Source organism: Pyrgilauda ruficollis, unplaced genomic scaffold (genome assembly GCF_017590135.1).
Source record: "Pyrgilauda ruficollis isolate IOZ18807 unplaced genomic scaffold, ASM1759013v1 scaffold35, whole genome shotgun sequence".
Classification (NCBI taxonomy): domain Eukaryota; kingdom Metazoa; phylum Chordata; class Aves; order Passeriformes; family Passeridae; genus Pyrgilauda; species Pyrgilauda ruficollis.
Genome location: NW_024524934.1, coordinates 7,328,439 through 7,351,697, shown reverse-complemented (window position 1 = coordinate 7,351,697; position 23,259 = coordinate 7,328,439). Strand labels below are relative to the sequence as shown.

The 23,259-nt window shown below is 39.9% G+C and overlaps 1 protein-coding gene across 5 annotated transcripts in view; it reads left to right on the top strand.

Moving 5' to 3' along the window:
* Nucleotides 1–563: 563 nt before the first annotated feature.
* Nucleotides 564–23,259, top strand: part of KIF13A (kinesin family member 13A) — a 103,747-nt gene continuing 81,051 nt past the window's right edge. For all 5 annotated transcript variants that reach the window (XM_041475316.1, XM_041475315.1, XM_041475317.1 and 2 more), the window contains exons 1-2: nt 564–696; nt 903–993. In XM_041475316.1, the coding sequence (XP_041331250.1) occupies nt 642–696; nt 903–993 (146 nt within the window). In that variant the 5' untranslated portion in view covers nt 564–641. The remainder of the gene's footprint in view (nt 697–902; nt 994–23,259) is intronic.

The window sequence follows — 23,259 nt, the reverse complement described above, 5'->3', positions numbered from 1 at the left end:
TCTGCGGTGGCGGCGTACACCTGCACAAGGCAGGACGGCGGCTGTCGGTCAGGGCCCGCGGGCGCATCCCGCTCCCGCGGCATCCCCGCTCCCGCCGGCGCCGCCTTCCCGCGCAACGCGCACCCCTCCGCGCGTGCTCCCTGGGAAGCAGCGGCTGGCCAAGGATAAGGACGCGGGGAGAAGGAGTCTCCCCACGCCCCCGCTCCGAAGGCGCTCGGGTGTTTCCGTCTCTCTCCGGCACCATCGCCTTTCCCCGCCCTCTCGCCTCCTGCCTGGGCGCCCGCACTCCCGGCGGCGCGGCGGGCGGAGGAGGAGGCGGAAGATGGCGGTGGGGATTGGCAGGGAGGCGGCGGCGGTTCTGCAAGCGAGCCCGTCGGCAGCCAGCGCCGGCGCGGCCCGCGGCTGAGCAAGGAGGCGGCTGGGGCTGCGCCACCACCGCCCACCGCGGCGCCGGACCCTCCTCCTCCTCTCCGCTCCTTCCCTCCCTCCCTCCCTCGCTCCCTCCCTCTGTCGCCTTCCCCGCCTGCCCCGGCCCTCCGCCCTCGCGCCCGGCCCGGCATGGACGCTGGCGCTCCGCCGTGTCGCTGCCGCCGCCGGCGCTGAGCGGGGCCGCCCGCCCGCCGCTCCCGGGAGCGGGGAAGATGTCGGACACCAAGGTGAAAGTTGCCGTCAGGGTCCGGCCCATGAACAAGAGAGGTAACCGGGGTCTGGGGGCATCTCGGGGCGGGGGCGGCACCGGAGCGCGGCGTCCCCCCGCGTTCTGCCCGGGGGAGCCCCCCCACCCGCCGCCCCAGCCCCTCGCTCCCGGGGAGCCGGCGGGGGCCGAGCTGCACCGGCGTGCCGCGAGAAGGGGGGTGCGCTCGCTCGCCCTGGCTACAGCCCCCCGCCGTGTCGCCTTGCAGAGCTGGACCTGAATACCAAGTGCATCGTGGAGATGGAAGGGAACCAGACTGTGCTTCACCCGCCGCCTTCCAACGCCAAGCAAGGAGAAAGGTAAAACCCCGAGTCGCCGTGCCCCGAATGGAAGCCCAGTCCCGGCTCCTCTGCCTCGCCCTCGCAGACGCCTCGCTTGGCTTTGTCAGGGCAGTGGCCGGGTCCCCAGGGTGTCGCTCGGTGCTTTTCGGGGCTGCGGTGGGCAGGACAGGCAAGCACTGACCGGGGCTGCTGCGCTGGGCTTCCATCCATAGGGTGTAAGGGTAGTTTCTTTACCTGGCTTCCTGGGGGAGTCGGAGGTACCCAGTGTGGAGACCGAAGATCCCTGTTAGTCTCCCGGGTTAGAAGTTGATTCTTGATTGACTGCTCAAAAAATAAACTGTTGAGTAGGTAAGGACTTAGACTGTGTGTGCTGTTTTCAGAAATTTCCCTTGTGTGTAGGCTGTTAACAACTTGGTGTAACCTGTGGGGGAACAAAAAGCAGAATCTGATTTTTATGCTACTGATGGATTTTTTTTAATGTAACTTTGTTTACTAGGTTTTAACCTATTTGCATTTGAAAAGGCTGTAATTGCTAGATCCTTTATTAATTCAGTGTTGTTCTGTGAAGTAGCCTATGAGAATATGCTAAAATAATTTTGAAATCTGGCATTTAGTTGTGATGCCCCAGTAAAGAATACCCTTGGAAAAAATCCAAAATACCAATGCACTAGACTGTAAAAATAGATCAGAACAGGAAAAGATTTCTTTCCTTTGAGGGAGTGTGGGGAAAGACAGGGAGGTGCAAGGGGAATAGTTATGTTGTATGCTGGTGTGTTCAGTTACCTTGTATTCTTATCTGCTCGGTTACCTGTTGACTGCTCAAGTTCAATTGACCTGTTAAATGCATTTAATGCCAAGGAGTGAGAAATCATTTGAATGTGTATGGAAATTTTCAACCTAGCACCTTCCTACCACTTTTTAAAAAATAATTTTGACTCAGTTCATAATAGTTATGAAGAAAATGTAGTGTGAGAATATTGGGGTTTTTTTGGCGAAGACAGTGTCATGCTTTTGTAGCTTTCCAGCAGAAAAGGCTGGGACCTTTTGTATTCTTACATGTCCAAGGTGTGAAGGTGCTTCTCACATTAACCCATGTACTAGAATATGGCAGTAATCACACCAGTTTATTTTAGATCCAACTTGCATTGTCTTCAGAACCATTGTTGTGGCTAAAGTGCTGGCCTGCATCTTGAAAGATCTGTGCTTGTTTCCTGCTTCTTTCAAAGATCTTTGTGTGATCTTCTATAAGTTTTATTGCTTCTCTGGGTCTTAGCAGCTCATCTGTGAAATGGAAATCTTGAGGGTTTTTAAAAACTATTTTGTTATAGAATGTATGGGTTTGTTTTGGTTTTTTTCAATAAACAGGAGCTTATTGAAGTGTGTATTTATCTTCCATCACAACACTGCTATAATAAGAATAATAAACTCCTCAAAGTGAGTGGAACTGACAAGTATGAAATATAAAATATACATAGAGTTTATAAAGCAAAAACAAAATTAAGATTTAGAAATCACTATTTCAATAGACTTGAGAGACTAAGAGCCAGGTAGTTGGTAATGTGGGAATTTTGCTTGTTGTGCACATTGGCCTGCAGGTATTCAGTGAGAATGTGCAATGACTGTCTTTTGAGAGCTTGTGTGTCTTGTGTTTAGCAGGCTTTAATATCTATAAAAAATATAAATTCTCTTGGTGGGAACTGGCTTCTGTTTCTACGTCAAGAGCTGTGACGCTTGTGTGCGACCTCACCGTCGGCAGCTGTGCTGGCAAGGGATAGCTGTCCTGCTTGCAGCACAGTGTGAGGCTGGAATTTGGCTGGCTGCTAACTTGTGTGTTTGAAACAACTGCCAGATGTGTTATTGGAAAGAGCAGTCAGAAATACTGATCAGAAGTAACTCTCATTAGTGCAAACAGATAGTTTGGGTGTCTGCTTAATGGCAGACGGTGCGTGTAATCTGTCAAGATGCCTAATGGGCTTTCTAGCACCTCATGAACATCCTTTACCTTTCCTTCAGTGCTAAACTGCTGGTTTATATTTTTTACTCAGTATAAACAGTTTAATTTCTCATGATGAGAAATGGATTCTGTTCTTCTGTGTGTACCCACCATAGAATGTCTGTATAAACTGGCTCTGAATTGCTGAGTAGTTGCTGCTTGTACTTGGATTGATGCCTTGGCAGGGTTAGAGATGTCAAACGGATTTTTGGTTTTCTTTGTGTAGCTTGTTTTTATATAGCTTAACTGGATTTTTCTTTCAGAGCAACCATGTCATTGCAAAAATGATTTAATTTGTTAGGGTGATTAATTGGTCTTTCTCTGTCCTATGCATTATTTTAATATTCTGTTTAGTCTTACCTTTCCCTTTTTGAGTTTTATCTTTTTATATGGAAATTTCCCTTTTCTAGTTGAATGGAAGTACGAGTTTGTGCTGCATTTTGGAATAAGAATAAGTAGTCTTCTAAAGCAAATTCGGTTTCCAGGGCTGCTTTTTTTTTAATTCAGCTGAAGCCAAGAGACTATAGGGTGTAGGGAGTAGAATTCAGGACCATGCTCTTTATTTGCTTTGTTCTCTCAGATATAATTTAAGAGGTACTGACAGAATTTTCTAAAGTAAAATTAGGTAACTCTTTAATAACTATAAAGTTATAAAATTTGCTCTTGGAAGAACATCCAAGGTTAGGAAGATCAGATTTTACTAGCTTTGTCTATGCTGTACGGAGTTTTTGAATTAAATCTAAATTCAGTTGCATTATTTTAATTAGTCTTTAGGCATTATTAAGGATAGTTCTGAAGGATTTTAGATGGGCAAGTAATGCTAGTTTTACAGCTGATGTAAAAGGCCTAAAATCCCAGACAATGCTGTTGTTTGTCCCACTTTCATTATTGTATTAGAGGTAAAGTTGTAACCATAAATTAGAACAGGATTCTGACCGCGTCTTCTAACTGCTAGACCACACAGCACTCACACCGTAACAAACACAGCTACAAAATAGTAATTGTTATTGAATGCGAGTATTCTGTCTTTTTAGAAGCAGCAGGCCTGCTGTTGCCCACAGGCACATGACTTCCAGTGTTCTAAACTAATGAAGGAGGAAAACCAGAACATAGTAAAACTGAACAGTCCAAGTCTGAAAGGCACAGGAAAATCTTTATCAACTGAAATAATAGGAGGCAGAGTTCAAAAAGGAATGGTTTTCATTAACTGCTATCAGGTATAATCTCTGGTGCTGGCAAAGTTTTTGGAAGTTCGTTGTTGGACTTCATACCTTTAACCCATGTTTTGCTTTTACTGGTAGGAGTAGTTTCTTTTATATGTGCTGAAGTGTGCTTGTGTGTTCTTTTAGTTACCTCTCGTGTCTCTCAGGCATTTCCTTCCCAAACCAATATAGATTTCTATTTCTTCCCAAGAAGAAAGTTTCTAGGAACATTCTGATTTTTCTCCTGTCTTTACCTAGCAGCCTGAATTTCCTTTCTCAAAGTACTCTCTTCACAGAAAAAACCCTATTCTAACTTATAGTCTTTTAGAAATGGGTATTATGTTTCAAAGCCAATTGAATACATCCTGCTGTCCTGCTATAAATGTTTGTATTTGGTTGTTGGCAACAAGGTGCCATATTAAAATGTAGCTATGATATAATTATAGAGTCACGGACAATCCTGCAAAATGATTGAGTAGTTTTTTACAATGGAGATTTCACATCTCTATATCTACTAAAGATCTGACTTTACATTACAGATGTTATTTTTCCGTAGGACAAATGAGGTCTTGCTGGATTGGTTCCTCCTCTTTTCTGATTGTTAAAATGTGCTTTCCATCTTTCCTTCATTTCTTTCAGTTACACTTTCTAACACATAAGATCTGTAAAGTTTTATTTTAGCTCTCTGATAACAGTTCTCCATGACATAATTTTTCCTTTAGTAAGCAAAATATTTATCTTGACAGAAATAAACAAGAAACCATGGAGACAGTAGAACTGAAATGCTATTTCAGCTGTAGTTTTAACTGAAACACAAATTCGTTTATTGGGCAATTCATTCCATTAGAGCACAGCAACTTGTTGCAAACTTTGCCTTAATAGAAATCTCAGAGCAGAAAATAAGAAAGGTGTCCTCAGACTGTAGAGCTGAACTCAAAATCTCACTTTTTTCCTGAAAGTATCTTTCTTGCCTGTCTTAACTCTTAAAAAAAACCCACCATGCTATGACTTGTTTGTTCTGCCCTCTTCCATTCTCATTTTGATAAGACAAGTATCACCAAAGCCCAATTCTACTTAAAAAAACGCTCTTCCTATAGTACTAAATGACTGAAGATTCCAGAATACCTGGGGACTTTCTTGTTTTTTTCATAGGTTTAAGCTCTTTAATAAAATAAATAGCTGGGAACAGATGTGTGTGTGTCTATCTAGTTTTTGTAGGTCATAATACTTTCAAAGATTAATATCTGAAACACAGATTTCATCCCTAGGCAGCTTGTCCTAAAACTCTTGTTTCCAGAAAACAGCTGTTGCACCTTCTGCTTTGGAGAAAACATGATTTTGGATGGTCTTTAGTACACAGTCCTTCCCTTAGTGGTTACAGTACTTCATGGTTTTTAATATCTTGCTTTGAGTAGCATTGGAGGCGAGAGAAGAGTGCTGTTGGAGACCTTCATGATAATGGTAACTTTTTCAAACTGAAACGTCTGGAAGCTGAACTAGGACAGCTGCTAATTAGTTCTGTATCTGAAGGAATGACTGACCACATCACATCTTTGATGTATGAACTTCAAATTATCACCTGACATGGATCATAAAATAGTAGAAGACAGCAACTTTTATCTTTGCAGGAAATTGTAAAAGTAATCTGACTTTGACCTGTGTAACTTTCCTGTTAAACATCAGTGTTCAGGATGTGAACTGTTAGCTTTGAACCTTGGCAGAGGAGAATGTGAATTATGTGTGGTTGGAAAATTTTATTTTTGCATTGCTTTAATCTATTCATGCCTCAGATGCAACACTAGATGCAGTTCCTTGAAACTGCTGTTCTAAAATTCCAAGTAATTTGGAACACAATGAGACACAAACTTGTAGTCCAAAATACTGTGTGGTACAGCTCCTGGTGCTTCATGAGGTGACCTGAACTGTGAGTAAATGCAACATCCATTATTGTACTATGTTTATAAAATCCAGACTGCTGATAGGACCTTGTGATTTGCTCTTTAAGTGTGATTCCTAGAGGAAACTACTGTTGAAAGCTGTTGGGATCATGGGTAAGCAGCCTGTAGTACTTAGCTGGCAAAATTTCAAAATAAAAATAGATAGCGCGTTTGAGGAGAAGGAACACTGTTCTTAGAATGACCATGTTTAGGCAGTCGTTGCTTCATAGCTGTTCTGTGCTTTTGGACTACTGAATGTTACATTCAAATATTTCTGAGTAGAACATAGTTGGATGAGGTGCAGCTTCAAACCTGTCCAATTTTTCTCTTTTGCTATGTTAGAAGTCCCTATGTTGTGGGAAAAAAATATGTGTAAAGAGATCAGTAGGCCTATAGACATACTTAACTTCTGTGTTTAGAAGGTACAGCTATACATGCATATGTTTATTTCTGCAGCCAGGGGTGTTTTTGAGCTCTGGATTAATAGTCACTACACCTTGAATATGTTGTCTATTGAAATGGAATATGAATTTTAAAATATTGCAGCTCTCTTAAAATGGAGGGGGATTTTTGTCCTTTTTGGGGGGGATGTCAGGACTAAAGGAAAAGTTTTATTTTCACCTCCTTACCCCCTTAATGTAAACAGAGACAGTTGTCTTGTTTTGAAAACAAGATTCTCTGCTCTGTTGTGCATCTAGTAGGTTTATTAAATGTGCATGTGGTAAGACTCCAGATTTCTAATTCACTGTACTTTAATAGTTAAAAAACTTGGAGTTAAATGATGCTTGTAAATATGTTGTAACCCAGATGTGGGTAAGATTCAAGATACTTTGGGAAGTGCTTAAGAAGTGCTGGTGCTGCAGAACCTGAGCTCAGGGAGAGCAGTGCACACCAGCTGCCCTTCTGTGCAGGTCTGTGTGCCGAGCAGAGCTGGGGTGTGAATCTTGGCACAAAGTGTCAGGGACAAAGCGAATCCCTTCTCAGTCTGATCCGGCCTGCAGGGCAGCATGTGCAGGCAGGCAGCTGCTGTTCAGGCATTCAACATGCTGGTACTTCTAGTAGTAAGATTAGAGCTAAATCTTTAAATTGACAAATGCACTTGCTGCTATTGTGTTTGAGACTTTACCAGATTTAAACTCCTGCGTTACTCTGGTGCAGACTGAGTAGTGGTGGCTGCCTCTGGCTGCGGTGCTGGTGTCTCCTGCATGGACAGACTGTCCTTAATGATGAGAAAGTACTGCAGTGCTTTTGCTTATTTGGCCTGCCCTGGGCATGGTTTGAATCTATTAATGGAAACAATTACTGCCTGCTCTAGCGAGATGCCAACTGCTTGTGCAGATGCTCTTGCTTAACTGAGTAATTTCTCTGGTTGTTTGATATTTTGGGAGAATTTCTGTTACTGATGGCAGACTGAAGAAGGCTCTTTAAGAGAGTGTAAAGTGTTGGCTGGAGACAGTGAGTGCAGCCCACAACAAAAAGGTCCCTGCTGTGCAATGATGTGCACCACAGGACTCAACTCTTGAATTAACTTGTGACCCAAAGCACCAAGTTAACTAAAACAGTTGTGTCCTTGCCTGGAAGTAATTTTGCTCTGTGTGTTAGAAGAGGCAGTACAAGGCCCATATGTTTGTTTAGACGGTACCTGACTTTGTATGTTGATATGAAATTAGAGTCTGAGGTTGGATGGGGCTTGGGGTGATTGTGTGTGCCTTTGTGATTCTTCTGTGTGAAGCTTGAGACGGGTGTTTGCTGGGGAGTGATAGAGGAGCTCAGTAAGTTAGCTTAGAAATGAAGGTCAACCAGAAAAATGCATTGCTGACTGGAGTTGAAAATCAATGACTTCAGCTCAAGATATCCATGTTGATGAGGAGCAGGAGTTACACAAGCTGTTCTCAATGCCGGAGGAAAGTGTTCCTTTATGTAATTTCTCATTTTGGGTGAAAAGGGAGTAAGTGGCTTTCTTATAATGTTGTGCTTGGTTGGTGTTATCATCTGTAATTCTGGCCTTTTTTTTTGATAGTTGCCTTCTAATATAAAATTAATAGTTTAAATACCCAACCATCAGCCATCAAAATGTCTATAAATTCGTAACCATTTCCTTAACTAGTATATTTTGTAGTTACCAGCCACACCCTTAATTTGGCATTTTGTTGCGTCCTAAATAGAGACATCCTATGGAAATACTCTTACATCATCTTTGGGTAATGTGAAGCTAGTGGCTTGTAAGGTGGAACTTTTTCAGTAGGAGGTAATTTGAGTGTTTTGTCTCATTTCACTTGGATCACTTTGGGAAATTTGTAGTCACAGCCTCTCATGAAGTCCCTGGCAGCTTATCATCCTATAGTGACTTTATTTGTTATTTAGGTGTTATAACTCAGGACAGAAATTTATACCACAACTACTGTTTGGACAAATTAAACCATGAATATATTTTGGTGCTTATTTTCATACAGGGCTTATTTTGAGGTGCATCAGTCAGCACAGCAGCAGAAAGGTGTGCCTGAAACATTTCTGGGTGCTGGTGTTAGTGCATGGTGACTAGCATGGTTAATGATGATGCTGCAGATGGGTGCTGAGAGGCTCATTTTGCACTAGCAGCAGATTCTGTACTCAGCTGTTTCTTAAAAACTGGTCTCCACCAAGCCTGTGCTGCTGCCTCTTCATGTTCAGTAACAGCACAGACAGCGGGCTAGTAGTGACTGGAGATTCATGGTGTCACTGCATCTTCTTTTTGCAGTGTGTATGTATATTCCAAGAATTTTAAGCATTTCATAAACATGAATCAAAGCAGCTGCTGTGGCTGGAATGGCGTGCTTATCTCTGCATGTACTTAGGGAGATACTGCTCCATATGTTTCAAAAAGTGCCAGGGTGCATTGTGAACTGTAAACTTTCTATGAAGTAACTTGATGCTTTGTTTTACAAACACATTGCTGAAAATATCAACACTTGAATATTGTTTTTTTCTGAATTTTCTTTGTATTAGAGAATATTTTAGGCTTACAAATACAATGAAAAAGATACACATCATATTTTATTTATTGAGCTTATGTTTCAGTTTATTCCACAGACTCTTTTTATACACAAATGTCAACCCAATTAAATAGTGTACAAAAGCCTCTAGCCAAGATTAAATTTTCTTCTAGTGTCAGGCCTCAAAATTCTGAATCTATCTCTTGAACTACTGCAATAATTTTTCTAATGTTAAATACTAGTATGTGGAACAGTCTGTTTTGCTTAATAGTTCTTACACGATGGTAAGGAACAGCAGTTTTTAGATAAAAAACTGGAGGATTTGATCCTTCTTCTCATGTGGTTTCCACTTTCTGTCTGACTCTGTTATTAAAATCATGTCCAGTGTAGCTGAGGTGGCCTTTCATCAACTTGATTCTTTCAGAGTTGAAGCAAAAAGGATCATGTGAGGTAAAATGGGCAATTTATCTGCCAAATAAGTTGACTTGTATGCTTACTGGCACTGATTGCAATGTAATTTTTAAAACTTCAGAGTTCTTATTCTTGTTGAATATTTACTTTAAATTCAGTTTTACTTTGTGATCCAAAAGTACAGGCTTGTTTTACAGTTGACAAGCTTTTGCAAAAGATAAATCAACAGAGCATTCCAGTGGAGGCACAGAGCTGGTGGAAGTTCTCTACTGGCAAAGCTGCCTTGTGGCCCTGAATGAGCAGCATCCTGTTCTGCTTTGGGAAGTTTCTTTGTCAGCATCTATCAATGTGAGTTTTAGATACGCAGTGCGTCTGCAGTGCTCCAGACTTGTTTTGGCTCAGTAGTGCCACCTCCCTGAATGATGCAAGTCCTAAACATTTTGATGAGTTTTGGTATTTTTTCCTTCCTGTCATACTGCATTGTCATTCTTTATTTTGAGATACTTCTCAATTTCTTTTAGATTTCAAATACATTTTCAGATAATTTTATCCAGCAAAATCAGACTGAAATAGAAACTGGCCATTTGGTAAAACAGAGAAACGTTCATTTATTCACTGTGTGTAGCTGAAGACATTAATACATTACTTATGTATCCTCTGAATGCTCAGCAACAAGTAGTGGAGTTTGAATATGTTCTCTTTAAAGAGATCTGTGCAGTTATGTAAGGGAGTAAGAGCAAAATGTATTTGCAGACCTCCTGCGCTTTGCTGTTTTATTACATTGAGATAAACCTATGGTTCTGGAAATTTTGTTTTAAAAATGGACCATCATCCCAGCACTCATGTTTTACTGTTCTGGAGCTTCTATCTGGGTCCACAGCAAATATGCTATTCTGAAACAAACTCTCTGGAAGGCAAGTACTTTTCATAGTGCCCATGACATTTAAAAAGAAGGAATTTTTTAATAGTTTTTAATAGTTTTTAATAGTTTTTAAATAATTCTTCCAGTGTAAAACTAATCCTTGTACCTGCATTTTTGGTAGGAGTGCCCTTGAGAATTGCTGCTTCAGTGTCTGCAGAGAAACTGACACATAAGGTAACCCAAGAGAAGGCTTTTTAATGGATTTGCTGCTGATGTAGTGGAATATATAGGCAAAGGATACTTGGGAACCAGGACAATGAAAAGCAAAGGAGAGCTGAAGAAATGCTTGTCCAACAACAAGAAGAAACTCCTTAAAATACTTGTTGGAGAAAATCAAACCAGCCAACAATCTCTCCTGCATTACCCCCCTGCAAAAAAAAAAAAAAAAAAAAACCAAAAAAAACCTTCTTTTCATCCTCCTGAAAAACCGGCATTCTCTGGGGTGGTACTAGTCTTCATGGGTGTTCTGGTTGAGATCCAAGTTGAAAACAAAAAGGAAAATCAGTTATTGTAAACAGACCATTGAACACTGGGTAGCTTGCTATGTAGCTTCCTTGTCAAGAGCTTCCAAGTCCTTAGAATGTTTATTGTTTGAGGTGTTTATAACATTGTAGCAAAGTCCATGGCATGTTTTGGTGCATGGCTGTAATCCATATTTTAACACTGAAATTTTGCTGTTTATTACATTAAATGTCATGAATGAGAACCTTTTTTAATTGACTGTGAAACAATCTAACGGGAGACAACTTGTGTGTCCATTGAAAGGATGAAGTGTGTTTGAAGATAAGCATTGAAGTGTTCTCCTCAGGTCCCTTTCAATGGAACAGTAACTTGAATCTTTGAATAAATTTAGTAGATGTTTTGTCTCTCTTAGCTTTGCAGCTCCATGACTGGACTCCTCTTTACTGTCAGAATTGCTGGATGCTGAAGGAGGGAGATGTCTGACTTCTGCATGGTGAAAGTTAGAAGTTAGCTCTTGACAGTTCTATTTTCAAGTAATCAGCAGGGTGTGGTGGATGAACCTGGATAGACATCAGTCTAATCTCTTCTTCCTTGTTTGCTCCTTGGGGCAGGCTGCATCCTCTCAAGTAGTTCTTGAAGTTTCAGTTCTGCAGATGTGAATGTGACAGTGACACTGTTTTTATCAGAAATGCTGATGCTTTCCTTGCTGCCATCTACACTCACAGATGGAAGTTTTGTGCTCTGAGGAATGTGGTGTACCTCTGTTTGGAATTTCAGGATGTTCTTGCAACTTTGGGCTAGTTGAAACCCAGAAATGCAGATTGGCAGTGTTGAGTGGGCTGAATGCCCTTAGTGTTTTGTAACACGTGTATTTTCTAAGTTATGGTTCTTCTGCTGTGTGGTCTGACCCATACTATTGGTTGCTATTTCAGAATTTCTTACCTGAATGAGGAAGAAATCCATGGCTGATGTGCAAGATAGATCAAATAGACTTTGAAAACACTCTTGTACTCACATGACCAAGTACTAGTTTTTTAATAAAACTAGTGACACTAGTTGTATTAAAACCTCTTTAAGTCATTGATCTTAATCTGTCATCCTTTGTCTAGGAGGCTGTTGTAGGATGACTTCTGAAGGATCTCATGTTTCAAATGTTTTTCTCAAGGTATTGGCATCTTCATCATGGTTCAAAAAAGAGAGGCAGATGAGCTTGCCTTTGCTCAGGTGGAAAAGGGAAAGTAGATGCTGAGTCTTTGTGGACTTTGAAATGGGATATTATAAAATGGAATTGCAGAACTGAATTTTGAGTGAGGAATTTTTCATTAGCAATGTGTACCAAGGAAAGAAAATAGAAGTACTGACAACAAGCAATTGTTGTGTAGGAAATGAAAAAACTAAAGCTAGCTAGTTTCGAGAAACATTTGGAAGTGATGGGAGTCTGACAACCTCTTGACTAGTAGCTGTAACAAGCAATGCCAGAGTTCAGTGAGCTCCTTGTGATTTGACAAACACAAGGAAACTTGCTCATTTTTTCCCAAATAATGGTGGAAATATTTTGTATTTGGAATACTTTTGTAATTATTGTTCTACTTTGCTTCCAAAATAAAAGAAAAGTTATAAATTCTATGCAGAACTTTTCCTCCTAACAGATGGAGCAAAGGCTGCTTTGTTTGGGTCTCCTGTGGCATTTTTTGGTTGGTCGGTTTAGGTTATTTTTGTAGTATTTTTCTCTTAAAGTATGGTTAATCAGAAAGTATTTGAAATGGGATACCTGTCTTAGCTGCTGCTTCTCCTGTAGCATGCTCTTTGAGTTTTTGTCTCAGTTTCCAGGTGTAGTAGATGAAAATAAATCAAGCTGGTGTGGAATTACTGATCAAACAACATGTCGTAGCCATTTTTTTGTTAGTTGAATGGCTATTTAGGAAAAAAAAGTAAACAGCTGACTCCTTATTACATTGAAAATTGAGAGCTGAGGGTTGCTCTGACATAAAATATTAGTGGTGATGGTCAAAGTGGGAAAGCTACACTGAAGAATCAGTGTGATAAACCTTTAAAATAATTTTGAACTTAATGCTACATTCAAACCTGAGTTTTGTTTGCAGTATTGCTCCTCACTTACTATGCTCCTTCACATTCTTATCCTAGTGCTACTAACCCAGAACTGCTGACCTCATTAATGCTGCTCCCTAATTAATGTAATTCTTATCAGAGTTCAGAACCTGTGTGCCCTTTCATATGACTTTTCAGGGTGTTTCAGACCAATCTGCTTGCTCAGAGTCTTTCTCGTTCCTTAATATGTGGTTTCTCATCTCTTCTAAGGATTTTTGTCAACTTTGTGAGAGACCACATGTAATTCTGCTTTATTTCTTCTTGCTTGTTTTGTGTAACTCTATTCACTATGCAGGCAGATCCCTGGTAGATCACTTAGGCCATGGGTTATTTATGGCAGAGATAATTAGCTGAGTTGCAGCTCCTGAAACAGAAGAATTGCGGCTCAGTGTCGGGGAAGTTTAGCTGATAAGCTTTGTGGGGCCTCAGCTCCTCCTGTGCCGTCAGATCAGGAGACTCAGTGCTGGACTCCCACAGTCTGGGGGTCTAGCAAGGCTTCTTTAGCCTGTGCTGCCCATTCTGTACCTGGTGTTTGTGGCAGTGTTGGAGTCAAGAGCAGTGCCAGGGACAGGAAAGGGCAAAAGGTATCTGCGTGTGGGCCTCCACTACTGCTCTCCTGGTTCAGATGCAGTGCAGGATGAGCACATGTTCAGGTAAGAAGGCAAAGCTGATGGGGAGTCTCCTAAAACTCATGTGTGAGGACTGGCTGTATAGAGATACCTAATGGACCCCATGGTGTTGATTTGGTGTTTGGGAATACCACAACATGCCTCTGAGTGTACACTCTGTTATCTGGGATTTTCTGTTTCCAGAGTGGTTCAGCCCACTCCCATCATGAGTGGTAGAGTGGGCTGGTACTAAATGGAACTATAAAGCTGTGTCTTAAATAGTACTTAAAGTATTTTGTTGAATACCAACTAAGTAGTTGAAATACTTTGCCCAAAAGTGGGGTAACACTCCACTTACTTTTAAATACACCTGTTGACCTTACTGATTGAGCTGAAAGTGAAGTTTAAAGCACTGTTATTTGCAGTACCAGGAGAAAAATAATCATCAGGAAGGAATAAAATTTTCACAGTTCTCTCTTTCTATGAAGGAGACTTTCCATTGTGTAACTGCAGAACTGCATCACCAGTGGACACTTCATATCCCAGCGCAGAATCCCAGAACTCCCTTCTTACCTGAGTGGCTGCCAGCACAGGCCATAGGCTCTCCTGCAGTCTCTGGGTCAGCATGCAGGAACTGGGCCCAGTAGCCAGGCCTGAATTATCACCCTGAAGGCTCTTTAAACTTACTCAGCTAAACTGAGTACTAAATCTTGTAATTTCTGTGCAAGCAGATCCATAGATAATGTTTGTGCCTTTTTCTATTCTCCTCAAGTTTTACTTCCTTCTTTTTCTACCATTTGTTCTCCTGACCTTTTACCTGCATTCTCCCATGCCCTTTAAAGATACCATGTAAAGTGTTATCTCCAGAAATGATGGTGCTTCAGAATAGAGCTTGGATGCTGTTAACAACTCCCAGCAGCATTCTGCTGCTTACTCTAAATTGGAAGCTTTGATTACATTTAATAATCTGTAGTTATTACGATAGTGTGTGTCACTTGTGTCTCAGCTCTTTTGTCTGCTTTCTGTCTCACTCCTCTGAGTAACTTCCCTTATAGTAAGTACTCATTGACAGGGATTGGGGTTTTTTTTTATCATATTATTAACTGATTTGTGTTTATATTTTTGTATGCTAATTGGTAAATATCTTTCCCCTGCTCTGAAATATGTCAGGGCTGACAGCTTGATTTGATTTTAAGATGTCTAATTTAGAGTTTGGTTATTTTTTGGTTTTTGTTGGGTTTTTTTCTGCTGCAATAAGACAAATCTTATAACAGAATAACTTTGTTCATATTGCAGCTGTGCTTAGTATGCTGCTGCTGAATGAAAAAGCCTCTGCATTTCTACAGGGTGGTATAGATTCTTCCCCTCTCAAACCCTCCTTCTCTTAACCTGGAGTACTCCTTGGCTCACTGTATCCATGCTGAAGCTGGGCCCTTTTTAGTACCTTATCAGGTGCTTTCCACTGCACGAAATGGTCCATGCACCTTCTCCATTTTTAGGCATTGATTTGTCTCTCTGCCACTTCTTTGCTTTGTTTTATGCCCTGAGTTAAAAAAACCCAAAAACCTGGCTGGACTCGGTGCCTGGGTGTTTTACCTGCACAATAAATCTGCAACATGGCTAAAATCCTCACAGGTAATGGCAGTGAGGAAGATATTTCAAAAAAGCTTCTACCTTTCAATGTGATAATACAGCAGTGTTCCACTCTTTGTAGACAAATATTCATAAAAAGAGAAACCTGTCTCTGCAGTCTGAGATCACAGCTCAAAAAACATTTTGATGGGGTACGGTTAGCTGCAAGCCAATGAGGGGGAAAAAGATTCCAATAGGAGTTAAAGAATGAACAAGCTTTTAAGAAAGAAGGATTATCATATCTTTAAAATATTTGAGCTGTATATAGCTTTGGGTAAAATTCCATTGAGAACACTGCATGTTGTTCGAACACGTGTTTTTAAATGTCGAAGTGTGTGTAGAGAGAAACAAACTGTGTAAGGAAAAGAGTATTTTCTGACAGCAGCACGCTATGCAGGCTGCCAGAGAGAGTTCCTGTGATGCCTGCTGTCAACAAATGTGAGTTGCACAGCGTAGGAAGTCACTTTGGGAAGGTGATTGTGATGACTTGCAATCTTTGAGTAAACTGTGTCAGGAACTGGGTAGCGAAGTTGTTGATTTTGTCAGTACAACCTTTAAACTATGATAGGACCTGAAATGATGCAGAATAAAATTTTTGTTAGTTGTTACAGCCCTGTGGAATTTTAGGGTCTAGATTCTTTACCTCCCTATTTCTTGTTGTCAGTTCCTTGTGTCTGTACTGCGTGTCACTGTATCTCTTGGAGCTTAACACCAGTTGCTGTGGTAGAAAAGAGTAGATGCATCCATCTTTCTTTTAGTGGCTTTGAATATGAGAATAGTAATTTTACCAAAGCCAGCATGCCACTGCAAATTCACTGGATAAGTTCTGTGGAGAGAGAAGCTGCTAATCCTAGCTAGATATTTTTCAGAGCAAAACTTGCTAGAACTTGTTTCAAGCACATTGCAGTGTTTATGTGCAGAGCAACAAGTGGAATAAATTGGTGATCAGAGGTTTGATGAAGCATATGACAGGAGTTACAGGAGTAGTTGGGCTGGGCATGCTTGTGTGAAATGTGTTTTTGGGGAATGGGACAGGCTTGACTTAAAAATTAAAATAGATTTTTAATGTTTCTCTTAAAATTACACTTGAACTGGGTTTTGTTTTGTTTGGTTTTTTGTTTTTTGGTTTTTTTTTTTTTTGTATCAGAGGCTGCAAAAGCTTAAATACTTCTTTTCAGAGTTTTAAAGCTTACAAGTTAAAAACTGAAAGAAGAATCCAGATGTTTTAGTGAACAAATGTAATAGTAAGTTGTAGATCTCTGTAGGTTGTGTACCAGTTGTGATTTTAAAATGCTGTAAAAACAGTGCATTAGTGGTTTTAGTTTGGGCTTGATTTTTTCTTTTTACATGATATTTGATATAATGTTTTTAAGGTAGACATCAAATAGCTCCTATTTTCCATCCCTTTGTCAGAATTGCCTTTTCTGAGCACTTAATTGTTTGGGACCTCAAAAACAGGTGAGGATTAATCACTTTCTGAGCATGCTCTTGCTGTCAGAAGGATATTTTTCATCATGTTCCAAATTTTCTTGAACAAAGTGTTCCAGCTGTCTTCATTCAGTAAAGATACCATCAATTACAAGTAATTAACAGGTCAAATCAGATTATGATCTGTGGATTTTCTTTTTGAGAGGTAAGATGATTAAAATGTCTGTTGTGATCTAATAATTCTGCATATAGCAGATCCAACCTGAAGTATTTTTTTAAAGAAGAAAAATGTATTGTGGATGCTTTTTCATATTGAACATTAAGAGTTTAAAAGGTCAAGATATGACTGAATGCTGAAATTCAACAAATTGATGAGAGGCCAGATTACTTTGGTTTAGTAGTTAAATCTCTCCTATGCACCTTCTTAGCTCTGGCTTTTTGAAATGAAGTGCTGCATAACTTACTGCTGAAAGTTCCAGCGCTTTTCCACAGAAAAGTGAGTGAAGCTGTACACCATTAACTTGAACTGGATGAACAACTGACCTTGAACTCAAGAGTGTGATCAGGTAGTGCCTTGCACATCAGGTGAGGTTTCATCAGAAGTTACTGCCCTTCATCTGTTTAATACTGTGCCCTGAGACTGTAAGTGTCAATGAGGCTCTTTGTATTTCAGTTAATTTTTTTCAGCTGAAATACTTAGGTTTTAAGTAAAAATATTAAAAAATAGGTATTTTTCTATTGCTAATGGTAGATGGATAATTTCATACAAGGAACGGAAGGTTTCGTAGTGTACTAAAGACTAATTGCTGAAAGTTGAAGTCCAGTGAAGGGTTTCGGGTGGGAGAGGGGAGGACAGAACTGCATTTGCTTCATTTTTGGAAGAAACTGCCGAAGGAAACAAGGAATATATCTGCTGACTTGAGGAAACAAGATAAGTCTTTCCTTTTGCCTTTGATCACCTTGTGCTTCTCTTGTTTCTGGGTTGTATGGTGGGTGAGACAAGTCAGTATCCTTTCTGAAGTGTGGAATACTGTGACCTCCTGCTGCTTGGACCTGGGATGGTGGTTACCATCTTCCAAGTTTCTGGTATCACAGAAAAAAATCTTCAGTCTTCAAGGCCTGCACTGAGAACTACATCTGCAAAATTTTCTTTAATACTGTGTCTCAGATTGCTGGTGGGGTGGAGTATAGTAAGAAAATTTTTAAAATGTGAACAGTTTCTTCTGAATCCCAGTATGGGGTTTCCCAGGTTTGAGAGAAAGTATGTGATAACACATTTTGCTAAACATCAAATACAAGTTGGTAATTAACTTATTTTCATTGCCCATATACTATCAGCTATGAACACCTTCTTTTAAAAATAGCTTTTCCTTTGGTGTTTGTAAGCCCTATGTATTTGGGCACAGCAATTTAATGGAAGATAAGAACTGGGGATGACTTCTAAATTGAAAAATTGGAGTCACTTGAAGGCAGAAGGCTGACCCCTGAGACGAGTACAGCTTTGGACAGAAGCTGTAGGAGGACAAAAGATAAAAGAGCTTTGTGTATTATGCGCTGTGTCAAGGGGGCTTCTTACAAAATATGTAGGTGAGAAAGAAAAGTCTTGGGGGAGCATGATAGAATCAAAAGCTGGTAACAGCTCACAAGAGAATTTCTACTGCATTTGTACATTTCTTAAGATAAATTAAACTGTTCAAGTTATGTTTCCTTGGCTTATTGATGCCTACAGTAAAATTGCTGTGACTTCAGAGAGAAGGGAGAATGGAAAGCCCACTACAATTGTTGTTAAATTTCATCCTTACTATCTCCCAGATTGTAGTCCCAAAATTCTGCAATTTGCAAGCAGAGAACCATAAAATTCTCCAGTGTGTATTTAAGATGACATATTGCTTGAGCAATCCAGTAGTTTGTCTTGTCTGTTTAAATTATAAAATGACATGTAAAGTCTGAATCATTGCACAATTAAGTAATGGTTGAGTGATAAAAAATTGTTTCCTTAACACTTGCTTCAGAGATGCTCATTCTTCAACTGCCTCTAATACATTAGAGAGGTCTCTGATTTTAGAAATTTGTTTTGGTTTGTATACAGGAAACAGTATATTGCCTTGATGGAGCAGCTTTTCTTTTGTTAGAAGTAATTTTGGCTCAGTTGATAGGCATATTTGAAAAAGACTCCAGCATGTAATTGTGAGGCTTTTTGTGATTGTTATTAAAAACAGGTGCCAAGTAAATAGTCATGGGTTTTTTTTTTAATGGTGAAAAGGTTCACAGAGATGCTTAGTCGTCTCTGTGAGGTAAGCAGAAACTTTGCTATGCAAGACTGCTGTTAATGAGCTTGACTTTTATTATTGCCAGCTGAACAAGCAGCTCAAAGCAGCTAACAGAATTTTATATTAGTCCTATACCAGCTGGAGTCAGCACAGATGGCAGTAATAGTTTCCATCACAGTGCAAAGATAAATGGCTGCTCTGTTGTGCCATGGCTGAGTGTTAAATAGAGATCCCAAGTAATGCATTTACTAGTACTTATTAAGATATATTGAGTATCTCTAAGACTAAGTCCTGAATGTTGAATTTCCCTGAACATTATTATGAACTGCTGCGATGTGAAGAAAAGCACATTTTTAATATATAATAAATTTACTTCAAGAAGGAAGTGATGTATTTGTAAAGAGACAAGGTTTATGGATCAGATAGTGAATATGTGCAGTTACAGTAAATTAGAATCATCAGTCTTGGATTTGGAGGACAGAATTGCTGGGAAATGTTTTCTTTTTCCTCAGCTTGTGGCAAAGGTGCAGAACAGAGGCAAGGTTTCACACAGGGGCTGCAGAGGTTGTAAATAGAATGGTCAGTGTTTAGCATTAGAAGGAAAATCCTGTGATATAAATTGAAGCTTAGATGAGGTGATTTAGTTGGAATTGGGTCAGAAGGCACTGGTGCTGTTGGAAAGGGAAATTTGCTGTAAATCCCTTATCACAATTTTCTGAGATTATGGAAGTAATTTACAGTGGTGAAGAATAGATGACTTTTAAAAGCTCTTCAGGAATTAGTTAGGAAAAAAAAAAGTTTACAAAAGTAACTTGTCTATTTTGACTTTTTGTGAATGCAAAAACATTTGAAACTTGTTCTCTGAAGAAATACATCTGCTTGTGTGTTGTTTGGGGTTTTTTAAAAGCTTTTTCCAGACTTAGCTCTTCTCTAGGCTATGGCATGGAGGAGAACAAACCATTAAATAATTGCTTTGACTGTGGAGCTCTTTGCAGGATGTGGGTAAAGCAAACAACTGAGCAAATCTGGAGGGCAGAGGACTTTTTCATTGTTCCCTGCCAGGGTCACCGAGTCTCCCCTCGCTGTAGGCAGCAGGCAGAGTCTCTGGGATCTCACACAATTTTACCTACAGGTAAAATGAAGTGAGCATGTCTTTGGAACAGCTTTGGATTACAGTTGTTCACATAAGTACTTTAATGGGGTGATACACTGGAAGAATATTTCTAAGGTTGAGAGGTATTTAAGAATTCTTAGCACTTCTTCTGCTGTTAGTCTAGTGTTGCTGTTGGCAATGAAAAAAGAGCGAAGGTAGGCTGGGTGTAGGTGTGTCTGCTGCTGCTGAGCACCAGTGACAATCAGATGTTGCCGTGCTGTGCCTCCCTTCTGGAGAAGAGCTACTGTCAAGGGATAATATTTTACCTTTGGTTTTATGTTAATGTGCCAGGCTGCCAGGTTTTGATACCAAATTAAGATGTGTAAGAACAATAATCTTTCATTCAGGAAAATCTGGGGTATATTTTACTGTGGCAGACAACTCCGGTCTGACCATGAAAATACAATTGTCACTCATGGATGGCTGCAGTATAGTCAGTGTAGAGAGTAGAGTTTCTTCTTTTTATGTGATTTTTTCCCTTCATGTGTGAGGTGTGTTTTTGGCAGAGAGTTGCTATTAGCAATGAGTTTTTCTTAAGAAGACCTTTTTTGAGACAGTTCTTAAAATTGGCCAATATAAGCATTGTGAGATTTTAGGTTTGCAAAATCTACATTTAAGCTGCTGAGTTTGTTGGAAACAACCACTTCACCCAGATTTTCCTGTATTATTTTCCCTGCTAATGACTCCCCCAATAAAAACATAGATTTCCAAAATCTCTCTTGGAGTTGTTTGCTTATGTGTCCCTCTGAAAGCTTAACTACGACATAGCTACTCATAATGCAATTACAATAGTTTTACTTTAGTGTACTAAACTGCTCTCTAGGATTAGCATTGCATGGATTTTATTCCTTTGGAAAATTACTAGCCAAGATACCAAGTTTACCAGGGGTGCTGTCATTAGTCCAGTGTTGTTGTTTGTCCCAAAGCATGAAGTGGATAAAATGCAAATTTAATTTAAAGTTCTTGCTGTTTTGGGATCTGATGCAGACGCCTTTGTGGTCCTGTGGCTTCCAACACAGACAGGTAGGTGTCTGTCTGTGTTGGAAGTACTCTTAGAAGCAGAAATGCTGTGTGCCAGCACTTATTGCACTATTCAGAACCTTTTCCTGAAGTTCTCTGTTCTTCTACCTTTAAAACAGAGAGATTAACAATCTCTGGGGTTGTTTTTTTTCCAGACCTCTGGTTAGCAGAGGAAATATTCTTGAGCTGTATCACTTTTTTTTTTTTTTTTTTTTTTTTTAAACAGGTTTGCTGCATTTCCACAGAGCTTCACTTTTACTGTAATTTAGTGTTTGACCTGAAGTGTGAAACTCATGGGTACAAAAGGTCTGGAAGGATGGTTCAAGGATTGGGCTGCTATTGAGGCAAGACTCCTGGTTAATTTTCATGACAATAGTTAGAAAATACCAATAAGGAAGCAATTACTTTTGTTGGTAATTGTTCCTTCAATGCTACTTTGAGGCTGTTCCTTCATGAGGAAGGCACGTGCTTTGATGGAGAATATTGCAACATATTTTTACCACTGTTTTTCTGAGGAGAATCTTTGGAAAAATATTAATTATCTGAGAAGTATAAATACAGTGTAAGAAAGAAGAGCTCATCTCTTGTACCTCACATATTCAAGTGATGCTGAGTGTGCAGTTTTGGTGTTGTTTGTGCTGTGGGTTGAGCATTAATATGCAGTATATACATGTAACATGCCCCAGGACACAGACACATGAGTTGGTTAATCCATGGCATTTCAAGCACTCTGTTTTGAAAGGTTGCAGACACCTCGTGAAACACCTAAAGGTGAATTTGTCTCTAGAAATATGACTACGTGTATCCCTGGGTGGATTCAGGATGTATTTCTCATGCTGAAGTTCCTGCTTTTCGAGGCACAATCCTCTGTTTCTCATATTTCTGACAGTGTCTGGTTGGCATATGCATTTGACTTGAGCTAAGGTTATTACTTACACCTTACCCTTTCTGCTCAGGATTCATAAAGCATTATTTCTTTAAGTTCTTGGGAAATCTTGTAGTCAGGTACTGAAGGGTGATGTGTGTAGCCAGCCATTGGATTATCATTCACATTATTGCAACTCTGTTCTGTTCTGTGTTACAGTATGTGTGTACAGTAGCTTTTTTTCTGCTTGGTTTTTGTATATATTGTATTCTCCCTGTGGAACAGACCAGCTGATTTACACATTCTTTTTATGTATTTTGGAAAAATACCCATTCTTTCACCTTGTATTTCTTTAATGTTGATCCTGTTGTATGAAGATATTCTTGCAGAATATGAATTTCAGAACGAATTTTGCAGAATGCTGGGTTTCCCACCAAGATCACCGGTGAGCTACAGAGCTCTCCCCACACACCCTTATCTTCTGTTCATCACATCTAACTGGACTGTTGCTTTGGAAACCGTTGTAATGTCGCAAGTGACTTCATTATGATTAAATGAGGGGAAAAAAATAGAACAAAAGAACACATTCCTGTTTCAACATGCAACTTGGAAACTAAAACTGTCTCACATACATTCTCTGTATTTCGGAGCACTTTTTGGTAATGCCACAGATCTGTCCTGCTAGTCAGGAATGAAATCTCTACTTTGAAATTACCATTATTTATTTCCTTTAAATAGAATCAGTAATCAACAGACGTAGTTACAAGGATAACTGGCTTACATATACTCTATTAAAAGCTGTGCATGGTTCTGTCAAAGAAAGAACCATTTATTGTTTACACTTCTTTGTCCATCACAGAGACTTAATTAGTTGTCTTTAACATTGAGAGTGCTGTAGTTTCCTGTTATATCTGGGAGTATTTTCTATTTATTTCTAGTATCTGTATAAATATTTGGGTTTCTGAAGCAGGTCTGTTCAGAAATTAACTGCAGCTAAACAGAAAATTATAAAAATGTGCCAGGATTCTGCAAAATCTTTTGGCACTGTCTCAGCATTGTTACTGATCTAAAGAGATTTCCATGTATTTTGTGGTTATGTTGGTGAGGTTTTTTTCTTCAGTTTACACTTAATAGCTTGTCTAGTAAATTTAATCTTCAGTGCTATATGGTAAATAAATAAAACTTACTAATGACTGAAGAAGGAAAAACGAGACTTATGGTTTCCTCAGCCTGCCCCCTTCATGCTCTAGAAGCTGTTTGCTGAAGGTTGCATCTAGTTTTCTAAACAGTGAACTCTTCT